At 39.3% G+C, this 21,910-nt stretch overlaps 1 protein-coding gene across 2 annotated transcripts in view; it reads right to left on the bottom strand.

The window, feature by feature from the left end:
• APBA1 (amyloid beta precursor protein binding family A member 1) overlaps nucleotides 1-21,910 on the bottom strand; it is a 127,112-nt gene that overhangs the window by 40,832 nt on the left and 64,370 nt on the right. For both annotated transcript variants that reach the window (XM_067568502.1, XM_067568501.1), the window contains exon 2: nucleotides 4,466-5,674. In XM_067568502.1, the coding sequence (XP_067424603.1) occupies nucleotides 4,466-5,620 (1,155 nt within the window). In that variant the 5' untranslated portion in view covers nucleotides 5,621-5,674. The remainder of the gene's footprint in view (nucleotides 1-4,465; nucleotides 5,675-21,910) is intronic.

The following is a 21,910-nucleotide window of genomic DNA, read 5'->3' on the forward strand; positions in this document are numbered from 1 at the left end:
ACAATGCACTATAGATGTGTGACTCAGTTTGGAGAGAACAGCCTCCTCTTCCTGGAAATAAATGTGAGGACCCCAGTTAGACACCGATCATCATTTTTTACCTCGAGGGACAAAAGGCAGAAAAGGCAACATGCTCCTCTTCTCTGGCCAAGAGGAGACAGAGATGCTCTTCTGGAAGGAAACAACCTGCTAACCCGTATGTGACAGAGTGACAGGTGCATCCTCTGGCCTTCTGCACGAGATCCAATAAACCCACTCCCCTCCAATTGAGGACCCTGTTACTACTTTGAATTTTAAAATGTGCTATGGGCCTTCCACACAAATTACACACCAGAGTGTTTTGCTGAATTTTAAAATCCATAGCATGCAAGAACACAGCCTATTACTCTTCACATGGTCCGGATTTGCCCTCTGAGATCCATGCACTGAGGGAACCCTGCAGACAAGGTTGTCCCCTGTTATTTTGCAGAGAAGCAGGGTCAGTTGTCTCTGTAACACCTCCCTTATCATAGTCAGCTAGGGGAGTCCCTGACAGCATGGCCCCACTGGAGTTATACTTTAAGGATTTCTGGTAATAGAACAAGAAAGGTACTGAAATTGCCAACCACACAAATTCTGATACCAAGGAAATCCTAATGCATGTCTTCAGAGGTCCAAAAACAAAGGTGAGTGGAAACCAAAAGATGTGTTGTTCTAACTACTTGATTTGCACCTGAAAATCTGAGTCCTGGAACTGCGGCAGAAGTTATACATCCAGAAGCGCAGATCAATTTGTGTGTAAATTTAAATCACAGTGCTTAAATATAATGGTGCCAAATTCTGGTTCCACATTCTGTGAAAGAACACTGAAGTTAATGGGATTGCAAAGGGTGTATATCAGCACACAAGTTTGCCTCACTCCCCTTTAAGAGGAAACTTGGGTATTTTATTAATTTTTGTATTCACTACTTAGGGCACAAATTTTAAGTTTGAAACAAAAAATCCTTTTCCTCCTCTCTACATCACATAATCACAGCTTGTTATTGTAGAGTTGCTCATAAGAGCTGGACTGCTGGCATTACTATTCTGTTTTCCATACATCAGTTAAGCATTTGTTTTGGGAAAAATACATATGAATGAATGGAATTTGCTAACAGATTTAACCCTGAGTATCCTGAAGACAAACACCGCACATCCATAAGTGGTCCTTCCCTCAAGTGTCTCATCTATCCTCCTCCTAGCTACATATCCTTTCCATTACTCCATATAATCTCCAACCCTCTTCCCAACTGCTGGCCAGGTGAACCCCACTCCAGGCACCCCAATCTGAGCCAGCCTTTTATTCCTGCTGCTGAACCCTTCTAATTTATGCCCTACTAAGCATTCAATCTCAATACTATCATCCAAATGCTGAACACTGCAGGATGACATTTACTTTTCCTTGCCAATAAAAAGGCAAAAGGCAAAACTGCTACATTTAATACCGCCACCTACAGATCATTCTGCTGTCTCCCTGGCTTTATCACCCTTCTCAGAGAACTGCTTGCTAAGTGACCCAAGTCTGTTATTCTGATCCTAAAGTTGGTCACTATTTGGTTAGCAGCACAAAATGATTGCAAACATTTTCCAAGAAAGAGTAATTTTGAAAATGAAAACTAATTCTTTTAGGAGTTGTGGGGGAAAAAAGGTCATTTGCAAGACATAGCTGAAAGAATATATATAATCTAACAAGAGCCTGATTTGCTGGAGTGCTGACCTTGGTAAGAGTTGTGAGATTTTCAGTATTTCCGAAAATCAGTCTAAGTAAAACAGAACCTCCATTAATCAAATCCCCTCTCAGCTGAAGATGAAATTGAGTTACATCTCTGAAATGCAGCAGTTATATTGAAGCACCTAATTTTTCCAAAATCTTGTTTATCTAGAAAAAAAAATTCTATGTTCTGATAAATGGGGTTCTGCAGTATTTTATTATAAGAATCGATCTCTTGTGATCACTTAGTGAAGGCAACCCCATTTTGTTCAGCAAGCTGCTAAGCAGTTCAATGTCCCGTCCCCCACGCTCTCCCGGCTAAAGAAGATGGATTTATTCAGACTTGCGTGTGTGTCAAGTGATACCTGAGTGAAGCATCACAAATAATGCAAGAAATAGCAATTATCCTTACTTGAAAAAGAATCCAACCCACATTCTTTTCTCTTCTAGTGGGACACGTGTCTTTCAGTTGGCCACAGACCTTCTACATTGCCAGTTTGGTACACGCTTTCTGCTTCTCAGAATTTAGGCTGCCTTCATGCAACACTTAGGTGCCATATGAGCTTCAGCTACTATTAGCATCATTTATTATTTATATTACAGCAGCACCAAAAGACACCAATTGGGATCAGGGCCCCATTGTGCTAGATGCTGTACAAACACAAAGCAAAAGATGGTCCTTGCCCCCCCAAAAGCTCACAATCTAATGTATTTTAAAACCAGTTACAAATAAGGCCTCGGGAAACACCTGCTTTGATCACTATACAAGTGCACCATACGTGGACCAGTTCTGCAAAGTTCTGAGGATCCTCATGAGAAATAAAGTCAAAGGGAGCACAGCAAGCTCAGCATCTATCAAGAAAAACTCAGCCCTTTGCAGGATCCCTACAACCTAATGTGCTTGAGGCCATCATTGGTATTTTAGGACAGCGAAAAGGAAGCCATTAGGAAAACAAGGAGTATTTTGTGTGACTGACATGGCAGAAAGAAAACACACACAAAGAATCTGTAGCTACAAAGAGACAATGCTTGGACTAATGTGGTATATATTTGGCTGATCGGAGAGAAATAATCATGATTTTTTGGTTGATTTAAAACCTCACATCATAAAAAAAAATAAATTACTGTTTTACAACACATGCTAAAATGAGTCACTTTAGCTCTATGTATCCAGATACCACATTTCTAGTGTCATGTGCCCATTGATGTACAATAACATACTCTATAAGTATTAGAGGTTTGATTTTTAGAGGTGCTGAGCACCCACAGCTCCCAAGGCCCTATTGTTTTTAAGGAACAGATACATAGATATAATTTATAAAAGCGTTTCCAATGATTGTATGTGGAATCCATCCAGACAAAACTAGAAAACACTTGTAAGACAGGGATGTTAACATGCAATTACATTTATTTTAGTCATTATTTGCTAAATCCTGTTTCTACCTTACTTTAAGCAAGTAGTCCCACTGCAGGCAATGAGACCACAAGCAAGAGTAAGATTACCAGTGTTTGACTCCATATTGGGATAATACAAATGAATTATTGCAATTCATCTTCTTTGCTACACAGGGTTGGCACTATGTGGTGTGACATGATCCAGCTCATAATTCACGTACAAGTTAAAAGTTTCTGCATTTCTGACAATCTTTTAAGATCACATCCCTGTTTTGTATTCTAAGCTCTATGCTGATATTACAGCTAGGGCTGAGGTGTTTGGGGTTTAACGGATAAAAGCATGTAAGATAATTACTATTTACTTTTTTATTTAAGTAAACTGGTATTGCTAGAAGATTGAATTATAAAAGGTTTTATCACCAAAAGAAGCAGACACCAAGAACGGATTCCATAGGAATTCAAGAAAATTGACAAACACAGTTCTGGGCCACACTCATCCTTGGGATAACTAAGCTGACATTAACTGAATTACTTCAGGGATGACTTTGGCCTGTTGATTTTATCTACTGGTCCCAACATTTCAGGTATATGTTTTAATATGGTTAAAAGTTCCTTCCAATTATTATTAAAAAAAAGAGGAAGAAATACAGAAAACCCAATAAATGCAACATTTACAACTAACTGTACATGGGAAAGCATACAGGCTGAGCGGTTCTGGACTGATTCTGATGCAAGTTGGGCAGGTTGTCTAAACATAAAGTACTTCAAAATGTGTAATAGACCGTAAACTAAAAGAATTAACCTTTAACATCCAGTTCACATGAGGATGATTCAATTTTACAAATAAACTAACAGTATTGTCAATTTGCACTTTCTTGACAAGTATATGGCAAGCCCATAACTGATGGGAGCCTGAAGAACCTGACAGCCCAAGTTAAACTAGTTGGTAGTCATTCTAATCAACCAGGTAGTCAACAGATGTTGGAAAAATGTAATATCACTTGTTTCTGCACGACAGCAATCAAACCTTTTGTGGCAAATTCATCTCTGGTGTAACTCTACTGATGTCAGTGTAGTTTCACGAAGGGTTATCATGGTCTATCCATAACACATAGGTCCACTACTTATACATCCTTTAGAACACAGAATTAAAATAGGTAAAGCTTTAAATATTTAACAGGAACAGAATGAGTCACACTAGCAGAGCATACCATACAATGAGTGTGAGAGAGTACATGCATGTGTGTGTGTATACATGAGAAAGAGAGACAGACATATGTATGTTATGTATTTCTCATTCTTGTAATTGTAGCAAGTAAGCCAATGACTTCATATACTCACATCTCCATCTAGTGGCCTCTGATCATCACAATCCCTGGTTGGGCTGATGTCCTGTCTCATCACCCAGATGGGTTCTTTTGGTTCATCTGGGGTGTAAGGAGAACGAATGGTCCTTGTCTTCACTTCCTCAATAGCTTCTTTGATATCTTTAATGGCCAGAGATATCGCATCTCTTTTTTCCTTGCTGTATCTCTGCACCGACTCTCCTGAGTTGACTGTGGGCCTGGAGCCAGCTGGGAGGTGACCATTGCTCTCGAAAGTCCCACTAGTGGGCATGTGGGCACATTCCAAGTTCTGCTCAGCTTCTGGCATATCTTCAGCGGCCTTGTCCAGGCTCTGAGAACTCATGCTCTCTTTGACCTCAGCCACAATTTGATCAATATCTTCCTCCTGTTCGTAACTATCCATCCTTGGATAGGGCGCAAATTCCGCCTCCTTCTCAGGGCTGTCAGACTCTCCATCAGACCGTTCATCGTAGTGGTGAAGGCGGGCACCCAAAGCTTCCTTGCGATAGTTGTCTGCTTCCTCCCTCTCCTGCTCATAGAGTCGTAGACCCTCCCTGACATCCAGGTCAGGTGTGTCTCCTATCTCTTCATACACATGCTCCTGCAGTCCATAGTCGGCATAGGGCTCAGCGTACTGTTCGTCCTCCCCTCGGTGGAAGAGCCGGTGAGTGTAGACATACCCCGAATAGGCTGCATTCATGGCTTCCTCATGTTCAACAGAATGAAAGTGTAAGTGGTTAGGTAAAGTTCGGGTATGAATGGCCTCAGCGTGCTCTGCCTCGGCATTTTCTGTGTACTCCTCGGACTCGGGTCTGTACTGCACTGCATAGGCGCTCTCATCCTCATTTTCCTGAACTCTGTCTGTGTCATAGCCATCCACTGCTGTGGCTATGACATCCCCTTCAGCAGTATCTGTGTGATTGTGGAAGCCACTCTCAGTACTGGCTGATCGAGCTAGCGTCCCCTCCTCCTCCTGCCCAGACTGTCCTTCTTGGCTGCCATTGGCATGTCTGGGGTAATGAGTGGCATACTGCTGCTGCTCCTCCTCCACCTCAGAGTGCTGCAGGTCAGCCTCCACGGACTCATTCACCTCTCCGTTTGCTGGCTCGTCATTCACCTCCCCCTCCGGGGGTCCCTCCAAATGGTTCATGGCAAGGTCTGGAAGTGTAGGCCACTTATTCTATTGACATTTTGTCTACTGAGGCTGGGAAGAAAGAAGAAAAGACAGTTAATTATAAAGTACCACGGTGATTACAAAGTTGTGGATTTGATAAATAATGTTGCGGCATCACAGAGACAGTGGATGGTAATCATGCAGATGGTCTACATCAGCATGATACACCTGAACTGTGGTTCATGACCCCTAGGGGAACTGTAGAGTTTACATTTTTATAGACATAGCCCATGGAAAAGAATTTAACCTCAGATACACCAATGTAAAATTTTATTAATTCAAGTTACTGCAATGGCGTTACATGAGTGTAAGTCTGCAGTATCTGAAACCAAAATTTGACGCTTCAAATGCAAAAATGAGAAGTTTTCTGTTTTTTTGCATATAACACCTAAGCATAGATCTATCGTTTGTGTTCTCTTAGACAATCAAATTCTACTATTGTTCTGAGAGAGACAGAGAGAGAGAATGTGTGTGCTCTCACAGCTTAGCACACTTGCACAATTGCCAGCTCTCTCAATATTGTGTCTCAATTTTATGTAGGCTTTTTAGGTTTGTTTTTTTTTAAAGGCCACTTATGGTCTCATGGCGTCTTGCAGCTTTTTTGTCAACTTTTGCTTATATTCAAAATGGCCGCCATACCCTACTGCTTTCAACGGGAGAGAAACAAGATTGTCTTCAGTGAAGATTGCTGTCCCCTGTTCTCAGTACATGATGTGAGTGACAGCGAGGGAACAGGGGAGTAAGTGTAGGATGTGGACAATGATGGGATAGCAGGAGGGATGGGGCAATGTAAAAGGCAGGAGAGAGAGAGGATGAACAGGGAAATGTGGGGAGGAGAGGGAGAGTGGGGAACAATGAGACAGCAAAAGAACATGAGGAGGCAGAGAAGGAGGTACTCTAACTAGAAACAAGGTATTATGGGGAGCAAAGAGGAAAACTATGAGGAGGTAGAATGAAAAGAAAGGGAGGAAAATGTGAAGGACATTTGAATATAAGGGGCAGATGGATGAAAGAGGAGACTGAAGCAGAATGTGGATGGGGAAAAAGGACAGGAGGATGTAACAGAGCATGAGGAGAGAAAGGCATGAGAATGATGGGGAAGAAGATGAGGCGAAAAGAATGACCATTCTCCCAACCCAGAGGACAGAAAGTTGCTTGTGATGGTATGGGGCAAGGCTTGGCAGTCCGGTTCATGTCTTATGTTCCTAAAAGCTCATGCTTCAGAACTTCAGCCAATCACCTGCAGGAGTCAAGAATAGATTCCCTGCTGCCCCCAATGAATTCTGGGGGGGTTTGGGTCTTCTTCCTCTGAAGCATCAGAGATGGCCTGGCTGGAGATGGAACACTGGACAGAGAAGGCCGGGGCTCTAAGGTGGCACTGAGCATTCTCTCTCTCAGGTGCTAGCTGGCTGGTTCTTGCTCACATGCTCACGGTCTAAGTGATCACCATACGCAAGGTTGGGAAGGAATTTTCCCCAGGTCAGATTGACAGTGACCTTGGGGTTTTGTTTTGGTTTTTTGCCTTTTTCTGCAGCATAGAGTGTGAGTCACTTGCCAATATTAATCTCACTTAATCAATTCCCTATCAGGGAACATCACGGGTCTTAGGCATTGGTGCAGCTCAGTCCCTCCTATTCTCTCCCTATGGTACATAACAGTCTAGTCTCCTGTGGGCTGCAATACTTTGGCCTAATTTTGGTTGTTGGGTTTAGTGTGCAGGTGCTGAGTGGCGATGTTGGCCTGTGATATGCAGGAGATCAGATTAGCTGATCTGGTGGTCCCTTCTAGCTTAAACTCTATGACTCTTTGAAAGGGATAAGTGGGGTCCCTGTCCTGGTTGGGAGTTAAGGGACTTAAAAATCAGAAGGCAGACTAAAAGACAAAGCAATATTTTTCAGTCTGATCCATGATTTTTAAGCACTTTGTGGCTGGCAATATTTCACCAGATGCTGGCCCCTGCCGTGACCAATCCGGCAGCACAAAACAGCCACAAAGTTGGCTTAGTTAGCTTTCAAGGATTCCTGGCCCTATGCCAGCCCAGCCACCTTTTCTCTAGCATGGGGCATTGCAGGCAGCTCTGGCTGCTGTCACCATAGGGGAAATTGGAGCAGTTAACTTGTGCTAAGATACAAAAGCCTCTCCAAACCAGTCCCAGAAATAGGAGAGGCATAAAGGCAGCACATCGCCCTTTGACTGCCACCCTCTCTCCCTGGGGTCCTGTACCAAGCAGAGCCCACTGAGTCAAACCAAATGGGGAATGTGGCAATGTCAACAACACTAGGATTCTGCTACACTGCAGTACTCTAGCTTCCGAGTGTGTCTTCTAAAATAAGGAGCGGACTTCATTAAATCCATTGCCATGACCCTTGCCATATGAAGCTGCAGATCACATTTTCATCTCATTGATTTTTGTGCCAAACATACACAATCACATAACTAGAGAGGCCTGCAAAATAATCATAAATAACTATTCAGAGCCCAGAAAGGGGGGATGGGGGAGAAAGAGAGGGAACCTCGCAGGAATGCAGTCTGAAAATGGATTTTCCCCTTTCCCAGTACATATGGACTTAGCTGATTCAGAAAAGAATACTGCCCAGTGTTTTGAAATGCAGCATCCTAGGTGTAAGCATGTCTCAAGTATTTCAACAGTCAAACCATGTACTCAGTAATAGAATATAATTTTAGTTTATGGCTTATTACGGATGATAAGGGGGAAAGGTGCCTGTCAGCCAGAACATTTATAATTTGAAGGCACTATAAATGTGTGTGTCAGATACCAACAAAAATATTTCACACACATATAAAGCAGAACTTCTGCCAAATACAGTGAAGATTGTGCAGGTGTCTCAAAGCGGGAGCCCAAAAGATAAGGCACTCAAAAGAATTAGCCATTTGAAAAAGAATCTAGACCCTGATCTTCCGGCAGACTTTCCACCACAAGAGTTTATTATGCCAGTGTAAGGCTTGAGTGAATCTAGCATGTTGTCTTCAGCCTCCAATACGTTCCTTCTATTTTAAAGAATAAGTTTGATCTTAAACCATAACATAATTGCAAACTGTTCATTAAATAACATCTGATGAAATGGGTTTCTGCCGACGAAAGCTTATGCCCAAATAAATGTGTTAGTCTTTAAGGTGCCACAGGACTCTTGCTAATTTGTAAAAAAAAAAAAAAAAATCACTTGAAAAGTGATTGAGCAGGTGAAGATACCATACAAAAAGAACCCTGCTTCATCTAAAAGGATCTTAAACATAGCAAAAAAAAAATAAAAAGTACGCCACCTCAAGACACTTTTCAATAGAAATATTAGCAAATAATTAGTCAATTAGTCAAAAGTATGTGTGCAAGAATCCTCCAATAGCAAAGGAATGTATTTTCTACATATGATTTCTATGAATCTAGGACAAAATCTGTCTAAAACACAGAGAACTCGATCCACATTAGTCAAGGAAACTTAAATTGACAATGCACATCTTAACCATGGATACAAAATAACTATAATGGAACTGCTTAGCACTTTTGAAAATACCAACTCAAGTGTTAACCTAACTCTGCTCCTATTAAGTCACTGGTACAACTCTCACTGATTTCAATGGGAAATGAGTGAGGCCAATACTAAGTGCTTTTAAAAACTCTACCCTTAATCTGTAGATCTCAAAGTGCTTTAACAAATGTGAGAAAACAGAGATGGCTACATTTTACAGATGGGGAAACAGAGATGCAGAGAAGTTAAGCAACTTGCTCAATGTCATACAGAAAGTTAGTGGAATTAGGTCACTTTTTGATTTACTTCTGTTTCAACTGGAGTAGATCAAAGCCCACTAGAAAACTTCTAGTGTGTGGCAGAAGGATGCATATGGACAGTTACTGACTGCATGGCAGACTAACGCAAGGTAGACTTACACCCCGGTTTGCTGCTCACTCATTTCTCTAGACAGGACCTCAGACAATATCTAACAACTGACTCCCCATTTTAAATGCACAGTCCAAAACAATTTCAACATATTGGAGTACAGCAGACAGAAATCACTGACAGGTGTAGCTGTAAGAAGAAGTGCAATTTAAAAAAAAATATATATATATTACTTGAAATATTGTTACAGGCCATTTTGAGGCCTCAAAATTTTGCTTTTGTGAAATGGCGGTTTCCGAAGTGAAGCTTGTGAAACTGTTTTGATATGACAATCAATTTTCAGAATAAAATTTCATGTTGAAATTTTGAAAGTTTTCCATTTTTCACTCAAACGTATTATTATTTTTGACTAAAAGTGGATTTTCATTGAAAAACCCATAACATTTCTGCAGCATTTATTGGTTTTGTTTTGCAAAATTATGTTTTCCCCAATTAAAAAGAAACACGAAAACCACAAATGTAAAGCTTTTAAAAATTTAATCATGAATATTTTACAGGGTCTTACTGACAAAAATAGTAGTTTGCGAGTAACATTTTCAAAAGCAATTAAGTTACTTAGGAAGCCCCACTGGCTTTCAATGAGACTTAGGCTTCTAAGACACTTAGGCCCTTTTGAAAATGTTACCCTAGATCCTTATCTCAGTACTTTATTCAAGCCAAGGTAGAAGAGTCAAAACCATTTTCACACTGGATGACTAGATGGCACAGTGAATAATCAGATTTCTGGTGCCAGCAACAAGTTTCTCCCCATGCAGACACAAGCCATTATGATTGTTCTCATCAGGTTCCCACAGGAAAAAACCTCACCACCAAATACTCACTTTAAGTGAAATGCCACAGTGTTACAGGATGGGAGAAAAGAGAAGCAACAGAGATCCCATGGCCCTGGAAATAAAGACACACTACACTGTGAAAAATGCAGCCTTCTCACACTAATTGCCCAGAGGAGCAGCTGTGCTCTAATAATCAGTGCGCATATGAGAAAGTGCTTTCTAAGCACTCCTAGCTCTGCACTCAAATCCTGATGGATGGATCTGTCTCCAAAACAGAAAGATGGGAGTCTGATTGCTGGTGCAACTGGCTTCTCTCTGAAGGTTAAGCTACCTTCTGAACTGTAAAGAGAAACTATTAACAAATACATTGCTCTATATATTTTTAAAGCATTTGGATGGTTCATAGAGAGATCATGATAGTCTGCAACGCCAGTTTACCTCTCTGTTATTTTATATCAAACAAAGACTTTTTTGAAAAATCCATTGATACAATTAACACTAAAGGATGTGCTGTCATCTTGACGCAAGATAACGTCAATCAACATGCTAATGAGAGCAACAAATGCACTGAGGAGAGAACAGAACCCCAAATGTCCAGGTAAAAATCATCTTTCAATGCCTGCATTTTCAATCCTTTCCTCCATCATACGCACATTGAAGTGGCAAAGAAGCATTTTGCTCTATTCCAAACATGGCTTTCCTTATATTCAGCATTTACTCTTGTGGGAGCTCTCAGTATCATATTTAAACAGCCCTTCTTTGCTCCTTTGAAGCTTACACTGAATCTGCCCATGCATCCTCCCTCTCCTGAGGCTAGTGCTTGATTAATGGAATTACGAATTTATTCACCCCCTGTACATGTACTCCTCCTCTGCAAATGATGAAAAACTACACGGGTTCAATGCAATGAGGTTTTGCATATTAATAAGCTTGTTTCCATCACAGATATTCACATGCTTGTATTATAAATATGTTTTCATTTGTAGCACAGGAAGCAATCATTCAATAGACCCATTTCTCAATGTGTCTTAAAGGATAAGTGGATTAGTGCACTAGCCTGGCTGAGTTGGTAGGTAAATTTGTAGTTTAAGATTAGCTCCTTTTAGTGCATATTTATTCATAACCAAAAAATCTCACTATGATGGCAAGTACTCAAGAGTGAGGTAAATTGGCACAGATGTCCAGGGAATCTTACAAATCAGCTGCCTGCTTTCTGCTAAGCTCCAACAGTGTTATCAGTCCTTCACTTTCATAAGCATCAAAAATTCATCAACAGACATATTTTGAAAAAATATCAGCTCCTTCAACAAAATATAGTTTTGCGTTGTATTATGCCTTTTTGGTGCAATGGAAGTTTTACTTATATAACGTGCTTTTTAAAAAAAATACCTGTTTACTCTTTTAAACAGGAATGTAGCTATTTAAAAGGACATCAGTGTGTTTTATCATCTCTGAAGAACACAAAGTATTTCTTTACCAGGCCTATTCCTTCAATGGGCTTTTTTCTTCTTTCCTTTCCTGTTTAAAAGAGGGCTCCCTTGTATTTATCATCAAATGAAGGTACAGTAATTCACCAGTTGAGAATTTTATAGTATCTGCAGTGACTCCTTTGATGGAATTTCTAATGAGTTTTTCTCCTACTGTTGGGCAATCTCTCTCTCTTCTCAACTGACAACTTATTTGGGAAACCTGATTGCTTTCTCCTCTTGTCTGACAAGTAAATAAGATGATAAAAGGGATCACTTCCCAAAGATATCTGCAATAAGCTTGTGGAAATACTCCATTCACTAAATGTAAAAAAAAAATGGCAACCTAAAAATGCATCCACCATAATAATAATTCCATTTTAAAAACTTAGTTTGAGAACATTGAGACTGCATAAATATGCACCCACAGATCAGGAAATGATAAAGTAAAGTAAAGGTTGCACATGCAAAATTGAAGTTGCAGTGCATGTAAAATTTTTCATGACAGCTGGTGGGAACCTGGTGCCCTTGAAAATGTTAAATCCAGAGCTTACATTTCTCTACATTGTGGAAAACTTACAGGCAGGACACAAAGTTTTCTATGCTAACCATGCTTTTCTATGCTCAATGGCTCCCACCCCAAATCCCTTAGCTTCCCTCAATTCCTGCAACCCAGTCTCCTCTCCTAGTTTTTCCATCAGCTTCTCTTCTGGACCTGAGCAGAAGCAAAGCTTAAACTATTCCCTTCCCAGTGACGAGTAGGAAAACTTTCCTGGGTCACTGTCATCAGATGGTGCAGAATGTAAGTTTTAAAAACAAACAAAAATAAACAAAGTTTATAAAAATAAACAAAGTTTCTGTGGACTTTAGCACAATGAAAATACATGGGAAACAAACAATAGGAAAAGGAGAAACAGGAGGAGGAAAAGAGAAAACACACTGAAAACAAGGCAGGGAGAGATATAACAAGATCAGTTACAGGAAAGAAAAGAGGAAAAAGTGGAGTGGAGTCAGGAAAGAGAAGAAAAGGTGAAAGAAAAACAAAAGATGTAGTGAGTTATATTTTAAATATATATTAAATAGAAAGTTAATTGACTGTGTTGTAATTAAATGCACTCACACAAAAGTAATACAGAACTGTTTTAGATCTTAAACATTGCAGAGGACTTGCTGGCACATGTGTGTTTAACCCTGACTATCAGGTTTAGACCACAGGTTTTTGTAGGTAAATTATTCAAGCCCTGTGCAGGAACCCTCTAATCTTTTCCAAGGGCTGAAACAGAGGGTGAAATCTTGGCCCATTTTGCCATTGATATCAATAGGGCTGGGATTTCACCCAGAGGCTCCAAATGGCCACTTGACTAAGATAATGTGCACCTTCAGTTAATTTTTCATGTGCATCATAGACTTCCTTAGCTGTGAACTTTACAAACACAGGAAGATCCCACTCAAAATGTATATGCACACACTGAGAGCAATTTTCACTAGTCATAACTGTGAAATCAAAACCAGTCTTCATCAGACCACTCCATTGTGGTACTCCTCGGTGAATGCTATTTTCCTACCAAATTTCAGTTTTTATCATCAATTATTTGGGGCTGCAAAGCCGTTTATAAGATCATGGAGAAAGTGCATTTTCTTCCACCTTCAGCCCACTCAAAAACAGATGAACCATTTTTGCTCAAAACTTTCCGAGACAAGTCATCTTTGTGTAAAGACCAAGCACTGACAATTTCAGTCTCAGCAGTGAAAGTTTCATTAAATTATAAGACAATGAAAATAGGCAGGAATCAAGTATGCAACCTTAACTACAGTGGTTGTTCGCACTATTATCTGTGTATGCATGCATGCAAGCATGAGTGTGTATAAAATATGTACTTGTTATCACTACACTATTCCTTCATGAATCCTAAAACAAATAAACAAACAGAGAGCACTTTAAATCCACAAATCTACAAATCACTTTTCCTGACACATTTACCAATTCTAAGATGGTATGTGTGTTTCAAAAAGGGCTCTGCCCTCCTCCTACTGGACTCTGCAGTCATAACGTTAATCTTGACTGGCCTGAATCATTGCACACTTTCCATGGAAACGGATGGGTGATCTGCCACATACTAAGAGCTGTATAGCGTTCCATGTTTGTGACAGAATTGTTGCTAAAACAGGACCCTGACAAGTAGATGATCAAATCTTGGCCCTGCTGAATTTAATGCCAAAGCTCTCATTGACTTCAATGAGACCAGGATTTCACCTCATGACTTAATTCCACAGGAAGCAAGGACAGACGGACAGACACACCCCACAACTGAATAAATAAAAAAGAGACAAAATTTGGCAGTGGAATATTCAAAAAAGATATGGATGAATGATCATTCAATTAGCGAGCCACTTGAATGGATCCATACCAGGCTTAAACTGGTACCTGCGAGACAAAAGCATAGCAAAATCTACCATTTTTCACAGGACGGCAAGCTGGCATCTGGGTCTAGTTAATGATTGGTATTTTCCACATGGATAATATGGTACACACTGTATTAATAGCTACTTAGATCAATAAGCAACAACAAGAAAGTGAATTGTACCAGCTGCATTGAATTGGGAGTCAACTGGACTATTTGTAACATACATGTAAGTGGCTCAAACACAAACTGCACTTAAAATTCCATTTCCCCCACTCATTCTCAGTCTATTTTGGCTGTAACCAGAGTATAAAATTCTGTGGTGAGAAATGTTACTTCCAGTGATAAGATTTAGCAGCAGAGTCCCTAGAGAACATGTCAAACCCTAACCCTAAATTAAAGGGAATTTAAATTGAATTCCAGGCTTCAAATTTAAAAATGACTGCTTGGATCAACTCCTAAAGTCTTATTTTGTTTGTCAGAATGCTCATTCCAGTGAAAACACCATGGGTCAAACATCCCTGCTCTGTAGTTCAGAAATGCCAGGACTACATTTGCAGTGGATAATGCAGTTCCTGGCTTTCATCATGTTTGTACCAACTAGCATTTTTCTTAATCTCTTTAAGTTTTACACATTTGCAAAACAATAAGGCCTCCTGATATAATTCAAGGACTGCATTAAGGTTATGCCTGGTAAAAACGACAGCCTGAGACCGAAAAATGAACAAACCAAAATTGATGTGTTGGAAATTAGGTGTAATTGGTGAACAAAATAATGAGGGGATGGGCTATTTTGCCCACCACTCCCTTCTGGAGTCCTTAAAGAAAGAGAAAAACTGGCCACTGGAATAAGTTTCACCACCATCGCTGCCACCCCAACTATCCCCTGGAACCTCAGACCTTCTTCATTCTAAATCCTGAGAGAGGTTTTGAACAGAGAGATCCAAAGAGAGAGGGACTCAGATGACAGCATCACCTCTACCAGTTCCAGCTGAATCCCAACTACCACCTGGGATATGAAACTCTCCTCTCCCCTCTCCTTTTCTGTCCCCACCTGATTTCTTCTCTTTCCTAACTCTCTCTTTCTTCCTTCTCTCCAATAAGAGTCTGGCTTAGCCAGCCAAGACTCTATGTTTTGCAACACTGCTGTGAGCCTGTGACCAAAGAGAGGCAGCTAAATGCAGTGCCGAAAACAGCCGATGCTGGTACAAATTTGCCAAGTCTGAGTAGCTGGTAAGACCGTATGCCATGCCTTTGCTTTTTCAGTAGTGAGGTTGCCAGTGAGAGTCAACATCAGAGACAGAAGCTGCATTTTCTATCTTTGCTTTTCTTTTTTTCCTTCCTTTTTGTGTGCGTCTGTCTTGTTTTGTCTTCTTAGGAAATGGGACTGGACTTCAACAACAGCTCCAGAACATCTCAACTAACTTTTTTCCCCAAACAGACAGTAGTTACGAACTTTAATACCATCTAAGACACTGTCAAACAAGGGTTTTTTTTCCTTCTAAAAACTCTCTCCCGCTAAATGGAAAGGGAACAAGGGATGTTGTTAAAATGAAAGCCTCATCTTAGAAAGAAACTAGTATGAAGTTTAATTTAATTGGAGTGATCAATAATAGCTGTGTTCTGTATTTCAAAACAGAGGAAATAAGGGACTATATGGGGGGAGTGGGGGTGGATTTCAAGGTTGGAGGAGACTGGAGAAAATAATGAGGGGAAGAGGAGGAGCCTTTAAGGGTTTTGTGTAAACTCTCCCTTCCTCATAACTCAAACGATCAGATGGCAATCCATCCCTAAAAGAGCGGGTCAAAGTCCCATTAATGGAGAATGTACTTCGTATGAATTACAAGGGAAGCAGTCCAAGTGCTCATGGGGAGAGTACAGGAGTTTCAGGTTCAGCAAAGCACAGTCTTCTCAGGATTGTTTTACATGTCATGCTGGTAGTTCATTTGTGGATTTAGAGTAAGGGGAATGCAGAAGAGAGGCAGGAAATGTGGAGGCAGGGGAAATTAATACAAGAATTGCATATAAAATGTTACAAACAGAAACCAAGTCATATTCAGGCACACAATAGTGAATGCAACATAATTAGAAACAAGAGAGCCATTGGCAACACAAGGGTTCATGCCATCAAAAGCCAAAGAATTTCAATAATTTCAGATTTTTTCAATAAGCTAAATAGTTACTCTCAATGTCTCTTCCTTTTAAAGTAACGTCTTTGAATGTCAAAGGGCTAAATGTCATTAAAAGGAAAAAAGCCCTGGTAGAACTTTAAAAACCCACCCTCAGATTATTCTACTTAAAAAGGAGGAGCAAATTGCGGCCAGGAAGGATGACTGGTTTCAATGGACATATTTTGCTTCAGCTAAAAAGAAAAAAAGAGTGGGCATAATATTTGCTGAACTAGTACCTTTTCAGAATAAACATAAAATTTAAGGCTAGGAACGAATGATTTATATTGCTGAAGGGCACAACTGCTGGGTTATTAAAAACAGTGGGCTCAGTGCACGCTCCCAAGTAAACACAAAATGCTTTTTAAAGGATTTTTTTTACAGCACGGCAACACTTTGGGGAAGGGGAAATTATACTTAGAGGAGACTTCAGTTGCACACTAACTCCTTACTGGGGCAGATAAAAAAAGACCTGGGGGGGGTAGGAATCCAGATGCAGCATTGACTTCTGTGTGCCAATAATTCAGCCTCACAGGTTGCTAGAGAGAATTGCATCCAGCGGAAAGAGATTACACATTTTTATTTACACCATCAGTTATATGCTAGAATAGATTAAATGCTGATCTCTAAACCCTCAGTGAAGCAGACAGGATTGGAATATTACATGGTCAGATCACGTGCCAGTGAAAGTAATATTTGATAGCTGGGTTAGGTCCCAAAGATCACTTTGCTGGAAAATGAACTGCTTGGTTCTCCAAGTCAAAGACCAGGTAGGTTGCAGCAATTAAAAAAGATATTGTTCAATACAAAAAAAGAGGCCTTCGCTGGGAGGCAGGGAGAGCAGTTTTGGGGAGTCACAATTGATTAACAGAGCCTCTCAATTGAAAAAAAGAAAGCGCTCAAGAATAAACAGAACTAGAACAGGAAATGATAACACAGGTTCAGAAAAAACATACCAACAATTAACTAATATTAGAGGGAAGTTGAATATGTTGACAACAGATGCCACTGAAAAAGCCCTTCCAGATACAAAGCAGAAGTTTTAGGAAAAAGGAACTGAAAATGATAGACTATTGGCTTGAAAGATTAAAGAGATTCAAGAGCAATGTACTATTCCACCAATTAAAAATAATCAGCAAAGATATATGCCCTAATGAAGTTTGACTTTTGCTGCTTATTATAAAAATCTCTATACCTCAGATAGTGCAAGCTCTGAAATTATTCAAAAATATTTGGAAGGACTCGCAGACTTGCCAAAAATAAGCACAATAGATAAAGAAACTTTGAATATAGAAATAACAGAAGAAGAAATCCTAGAACCAATAGTAAGTATGAAAAATGGTAAAACTTCAGGACCTGATGGCATTTCAGCTGAATTTTACATGGTATTTAAGGAGGTATTCGTGAATATTTTGAGGGGTTCCTTCAATTCTATCTAGTAGGGAAGAAAATTCCATAACCTATAAAAGAAGCTATAATTATTGTTCTTGCTAAAGATGGAAAAGTCCTGATGTTATACAGTTCCTATAGGCCTGTATCTCTGTTGACAAGATTTTAGCAAAAATACTAGCTAGCTGATTACTGTCTATGATCTCAGTTTATATAAATCCAGCTCAAACTGGATTAATTAAGAATAGACAAATGTCAGACAAAATTCAGAGAGTAACCGGAATCATTCACAATGCTACATTTAAAAAGAAGATCCATTTCTCGTGTTATCACTAGATGCAGAGAAAATCTTTGATAGAATAGAGTGGAGCTTCTGTTTCAAGTCCTACCCCATATGGACTTTAGTCCCGTTCCTTAAATGGATAACTGCTCTTCACACAAGCCCAAAAGCAGCTGTGCAAATTAGTGGGGTTAAATCTCCCCTTTCTGAATTACAGAGGGACTAAAGTGGAATGTCCATTGTCTCCTTTACGTTTTGCACTTGTCATTGAGCTTTTTGCACAGCGGATGAGGAACAATGGATTCATTACAGGAATAAAAAACTTTCAGGAACACACCAGAAAATAGCATTATTTGCAGATGATGTACTATTATTTTTATTTAAACCAAATATTTCCCTAAAATTAATTTTTAAATAAATCCAGGACTTTGAGAAAGCATCAGGATTTAAAATAAATTATGCCAAACCTGAAATGCTAGCTTTACCAGACTCTGAAAAGTCATTCCTCCAGAAAAACATTTGGGTACAAACAGATAACAAATAAAGATACCTGGGAATTCAAATCTCAAGCTACCTAAAAGAGCTCTATGATTTAAATGTCAAACCAGGACTTCAGCAAATGAAAAAAGATCTGGAATGCTGGGGGAAGATAGCAATATTTGGTTCGGAAGAATAGCCACAGTCAAAACTAATATTCTGCCAATCATATCTTTCTGTAATCATCCCAGATAAAACCCTAGAAGAAATACAGAAGACATTGTTAGAATTTATAATGAATAAGAAAAGACCAAGAGTGAGAGCAGATACTTTGTATAGACCCATTAAACTGTGTGGACTACCTGTTCCAAATATTCTATGGTACTATCAAGCCAGCCAGTTCAAAGCAGTAGTGGATTGGGAACAATAACTCAGCAAAACACTGGGTTTTTACTGAACAAGAAAATTGTAGCAGTGTAAATATTGCTAGACTATCATGGATGGATTAATTAAAAAAGAAAAAACACTCCCTCCAGAAATTTACGCACATCCTTTAGCAATTTTATGGGTTTGGGCAGAACAAGAGAAAAGGTCAGTTCTTTTCCCTCACTAAGGACACCCATTGCAAATAATCCAGATCTTAACCCAAATCGTGAACCAGAGTTTCAAAGATTGGGAAAACTACAGAATACTCCTGGTTGGCCAGCTATTCGGTGAAGAAACTTTTCTAGAGATCAAAACTAACTTTAACTGGCCCACTCTCCCCTGGTACCAATACTTTCAAGTCAGGAACTATGTTTCTCAACTTTCTAGAAAACCTGTTTTATACAGAAAGTTAACCTTAACAGAAGCAGTGGTGTCTGGTCAATTAGGAAACAAAACAATTATAACTAATTTATATCAATCTTCGCAGATAGCTTTCCTAACAAAAAGTGTCCATATACGACATGCTGGGAAAAGGATATGGATAGACAAATTACCGCAGAAGAATGGGGTTTGATCTGGAAACAGAGGACCAGCAACACAGTCTAAAGCACAATAAAAGAAAATTTCTTTAAGATACTGTTTCAATAGTTTCTCACACCAGTCCAGTTAAAAAATAGAGAGAGAGATTGAATGTGGATAAATGTTGGAGAAATTGTGGTGAAAGAGGAGAGTTTATACATATATGGTGAACATGTCCAGTCTTTAGAAGTACTGAGATGCAATCTGTAATCAAATATCACAAACTGTTGCATATTTATTACCAAATGATTCTTTGGTAATCCTCCTGGGGCATTCTAGTGGAAATGATCACACAAAAGGAAATGAAGAATTCATCTCTCATCTGCTAGTAGATGCTCGGCTATTGGTAGCTCGTCACTGGAAAAAGAAATCCAGACCACACATTAAGGAATGGTTCAAAAAATATAGGAGGTTATGGTTATGGAAATGGAAAAATTAACAGACCAATTATGTGCCCAGCAAAATACACAGAGGACAGAGAGATACTTGGATGTTTAGTTGCCTTTTATTCAGTACTCAAAGTACATTCACCTACAAAAAAAACTAGCACACCTCTCCAATTTTTAATATTAACATTTGATAAACGTACGTAGTCTGTTACACAGAGACTGCACCGAGTTTAATAAAACCAACAGAAATAACATAGGTGTTCTAATGATACTCACTAATATGGTAGTACTGTGTTAAGTAGAAAGATCTGATGACTATATTCCTGTCTAATGTCTCTTTAAACAAAAGCTAACTGTTGTAATGATTGTTTTGTTTCTGATATTTACATGGCAAACATTTGTAAACTTGTTAAAACTTCCTAAATAAATAATTTTAAAATATGAAAGCTTAATTTAATACTTCATATTTCAAATGTTTTAACTGTTTTTCCTTCTTTTTTTGTATCATTAATAAAAGATTAAAAGGATTTTTAAAGGTGTGTGTGTTAAGGTATTAAGCAGGCTGAGGTCTCTGTATACCAAAACTAGAACCCTTGTTTAAAACTGTTTAATGTTGGCCAGTGATTGGGTTATGGTAACACTTTTAGCCCATATAGTCCACCTAAATTAACACAAGTCTAGGGTTCGTGAGTACTTAATAGCAAGGATATTTAGTTTGGCTGGCTGTTTCTGTGCAGTGAGCAGCTGCCAGTTTGCTACACAGTGTGTAGTGCTTTTAATTATTTGCCAGCGCACCTAGAGCTTAGGACTTGTGTCTCTGCTGCATTTGCATTTAAATCAAAATAGACTTAAAACGCTGCTTTTGAAAAAGAGAGGTAAATTCAAATATTGCACTTGCAATGTCAAGGTTCAGTAAGAATAGGGATTACAATGGGAAGATTACAACCCTTACTATTGAGATCACCATTAAGAAGTTATCCTTTACCGACATTTACTACGCAGTGGTTTGTGAGATATCACAATTTTTCCTTATGCGTAGAAAAGGAAATCACTGTGGTATTTCAAAGAGCACTGTGGTAACTAAACAAATGCAAACTTTTTAATGGTGACCACTGTATGCAAAGGTTAGTGTCTCCATTTAATAATAATAAAATACAATAACCACATACATTCATGATGGTTAAAACCTAATTCCTTGACCCCCATGCCTTTCCACATAAATGTATGCTGGAGAATGCTTAGCATTAAGCTGTTCTTCACAAAACTCTCCACTTCCTTTTAGGTGACATTAATGGTGGTGAAAGGTGTTTTAGTGAAAGCCCTGAACAAAGAAGTCCTGTTTCTATAGGTAAAGTGCTGGCCATATGTAGGTTTCCTCAGACTGAACCAACAGAGTACTTTAACCCTGATGTGATAGTAAGAACTGTCTCATCTCCATTCAGTCTCTGATTTTTCTTCCAAATCTACCAACAAGGATACCAGTTAGCACCAAAAGCGGAGGCAGACTTATTTGGTCCTCTGTCCACTTGGACTGAAACTCTGCCAACTGCATCCATGTCTGCCATTGAACAGCCATCATAAGCAATGATTTTTGGTCACAACTGAACTTGTACAGCCCACAACTGGGCTACAATTCTTCCAGTGACCAAGATATGAGAAACTCTGTGTTCTATTATCAATCCCCTAAGCCACTCAGTCCTCCCAATTCCGTACCTTTAACAAATTACATGGAGAAGTGAAACCCTAAATCAGTAAATAGTGTTAGGAAAATATTATATATATATATAACAATATTTTCCTAACACACACACACACACACACACACACACACACTCTCTCCAAAAACTCTCCCCATTTTGTTTTACTAGTTCTATATGACAACAGCCAGAGGGGAACACATGTCTCCCAGGAACACTCTCTCAGCAAGGGAAATAAAAGAATCCTCCAAGCTGAAAAGCAGCACATCTGAATAGAGAAACTGGCTAAAGCCCTATAAAAAGGGA

The sequence above is a fragment of the Emydura macquarii genome, unplaced genomic scaffold, assembly GCF_026122565.2.
Source record: "Emydura macquarii macquarii isolate MOO-44397 ecotype Brisbane River unplaced genomic scaffold, CSIRO-AGI_Emac_v2 contig_2897, whole genome shotgun sequence".
In the NCBI taxonomy this organism is placed as follows: domain Eukaryota; kingdom Metazoa; phylum Chordata; order Testudines; family Chelidae; genus Emydura; species Emydura macquarii.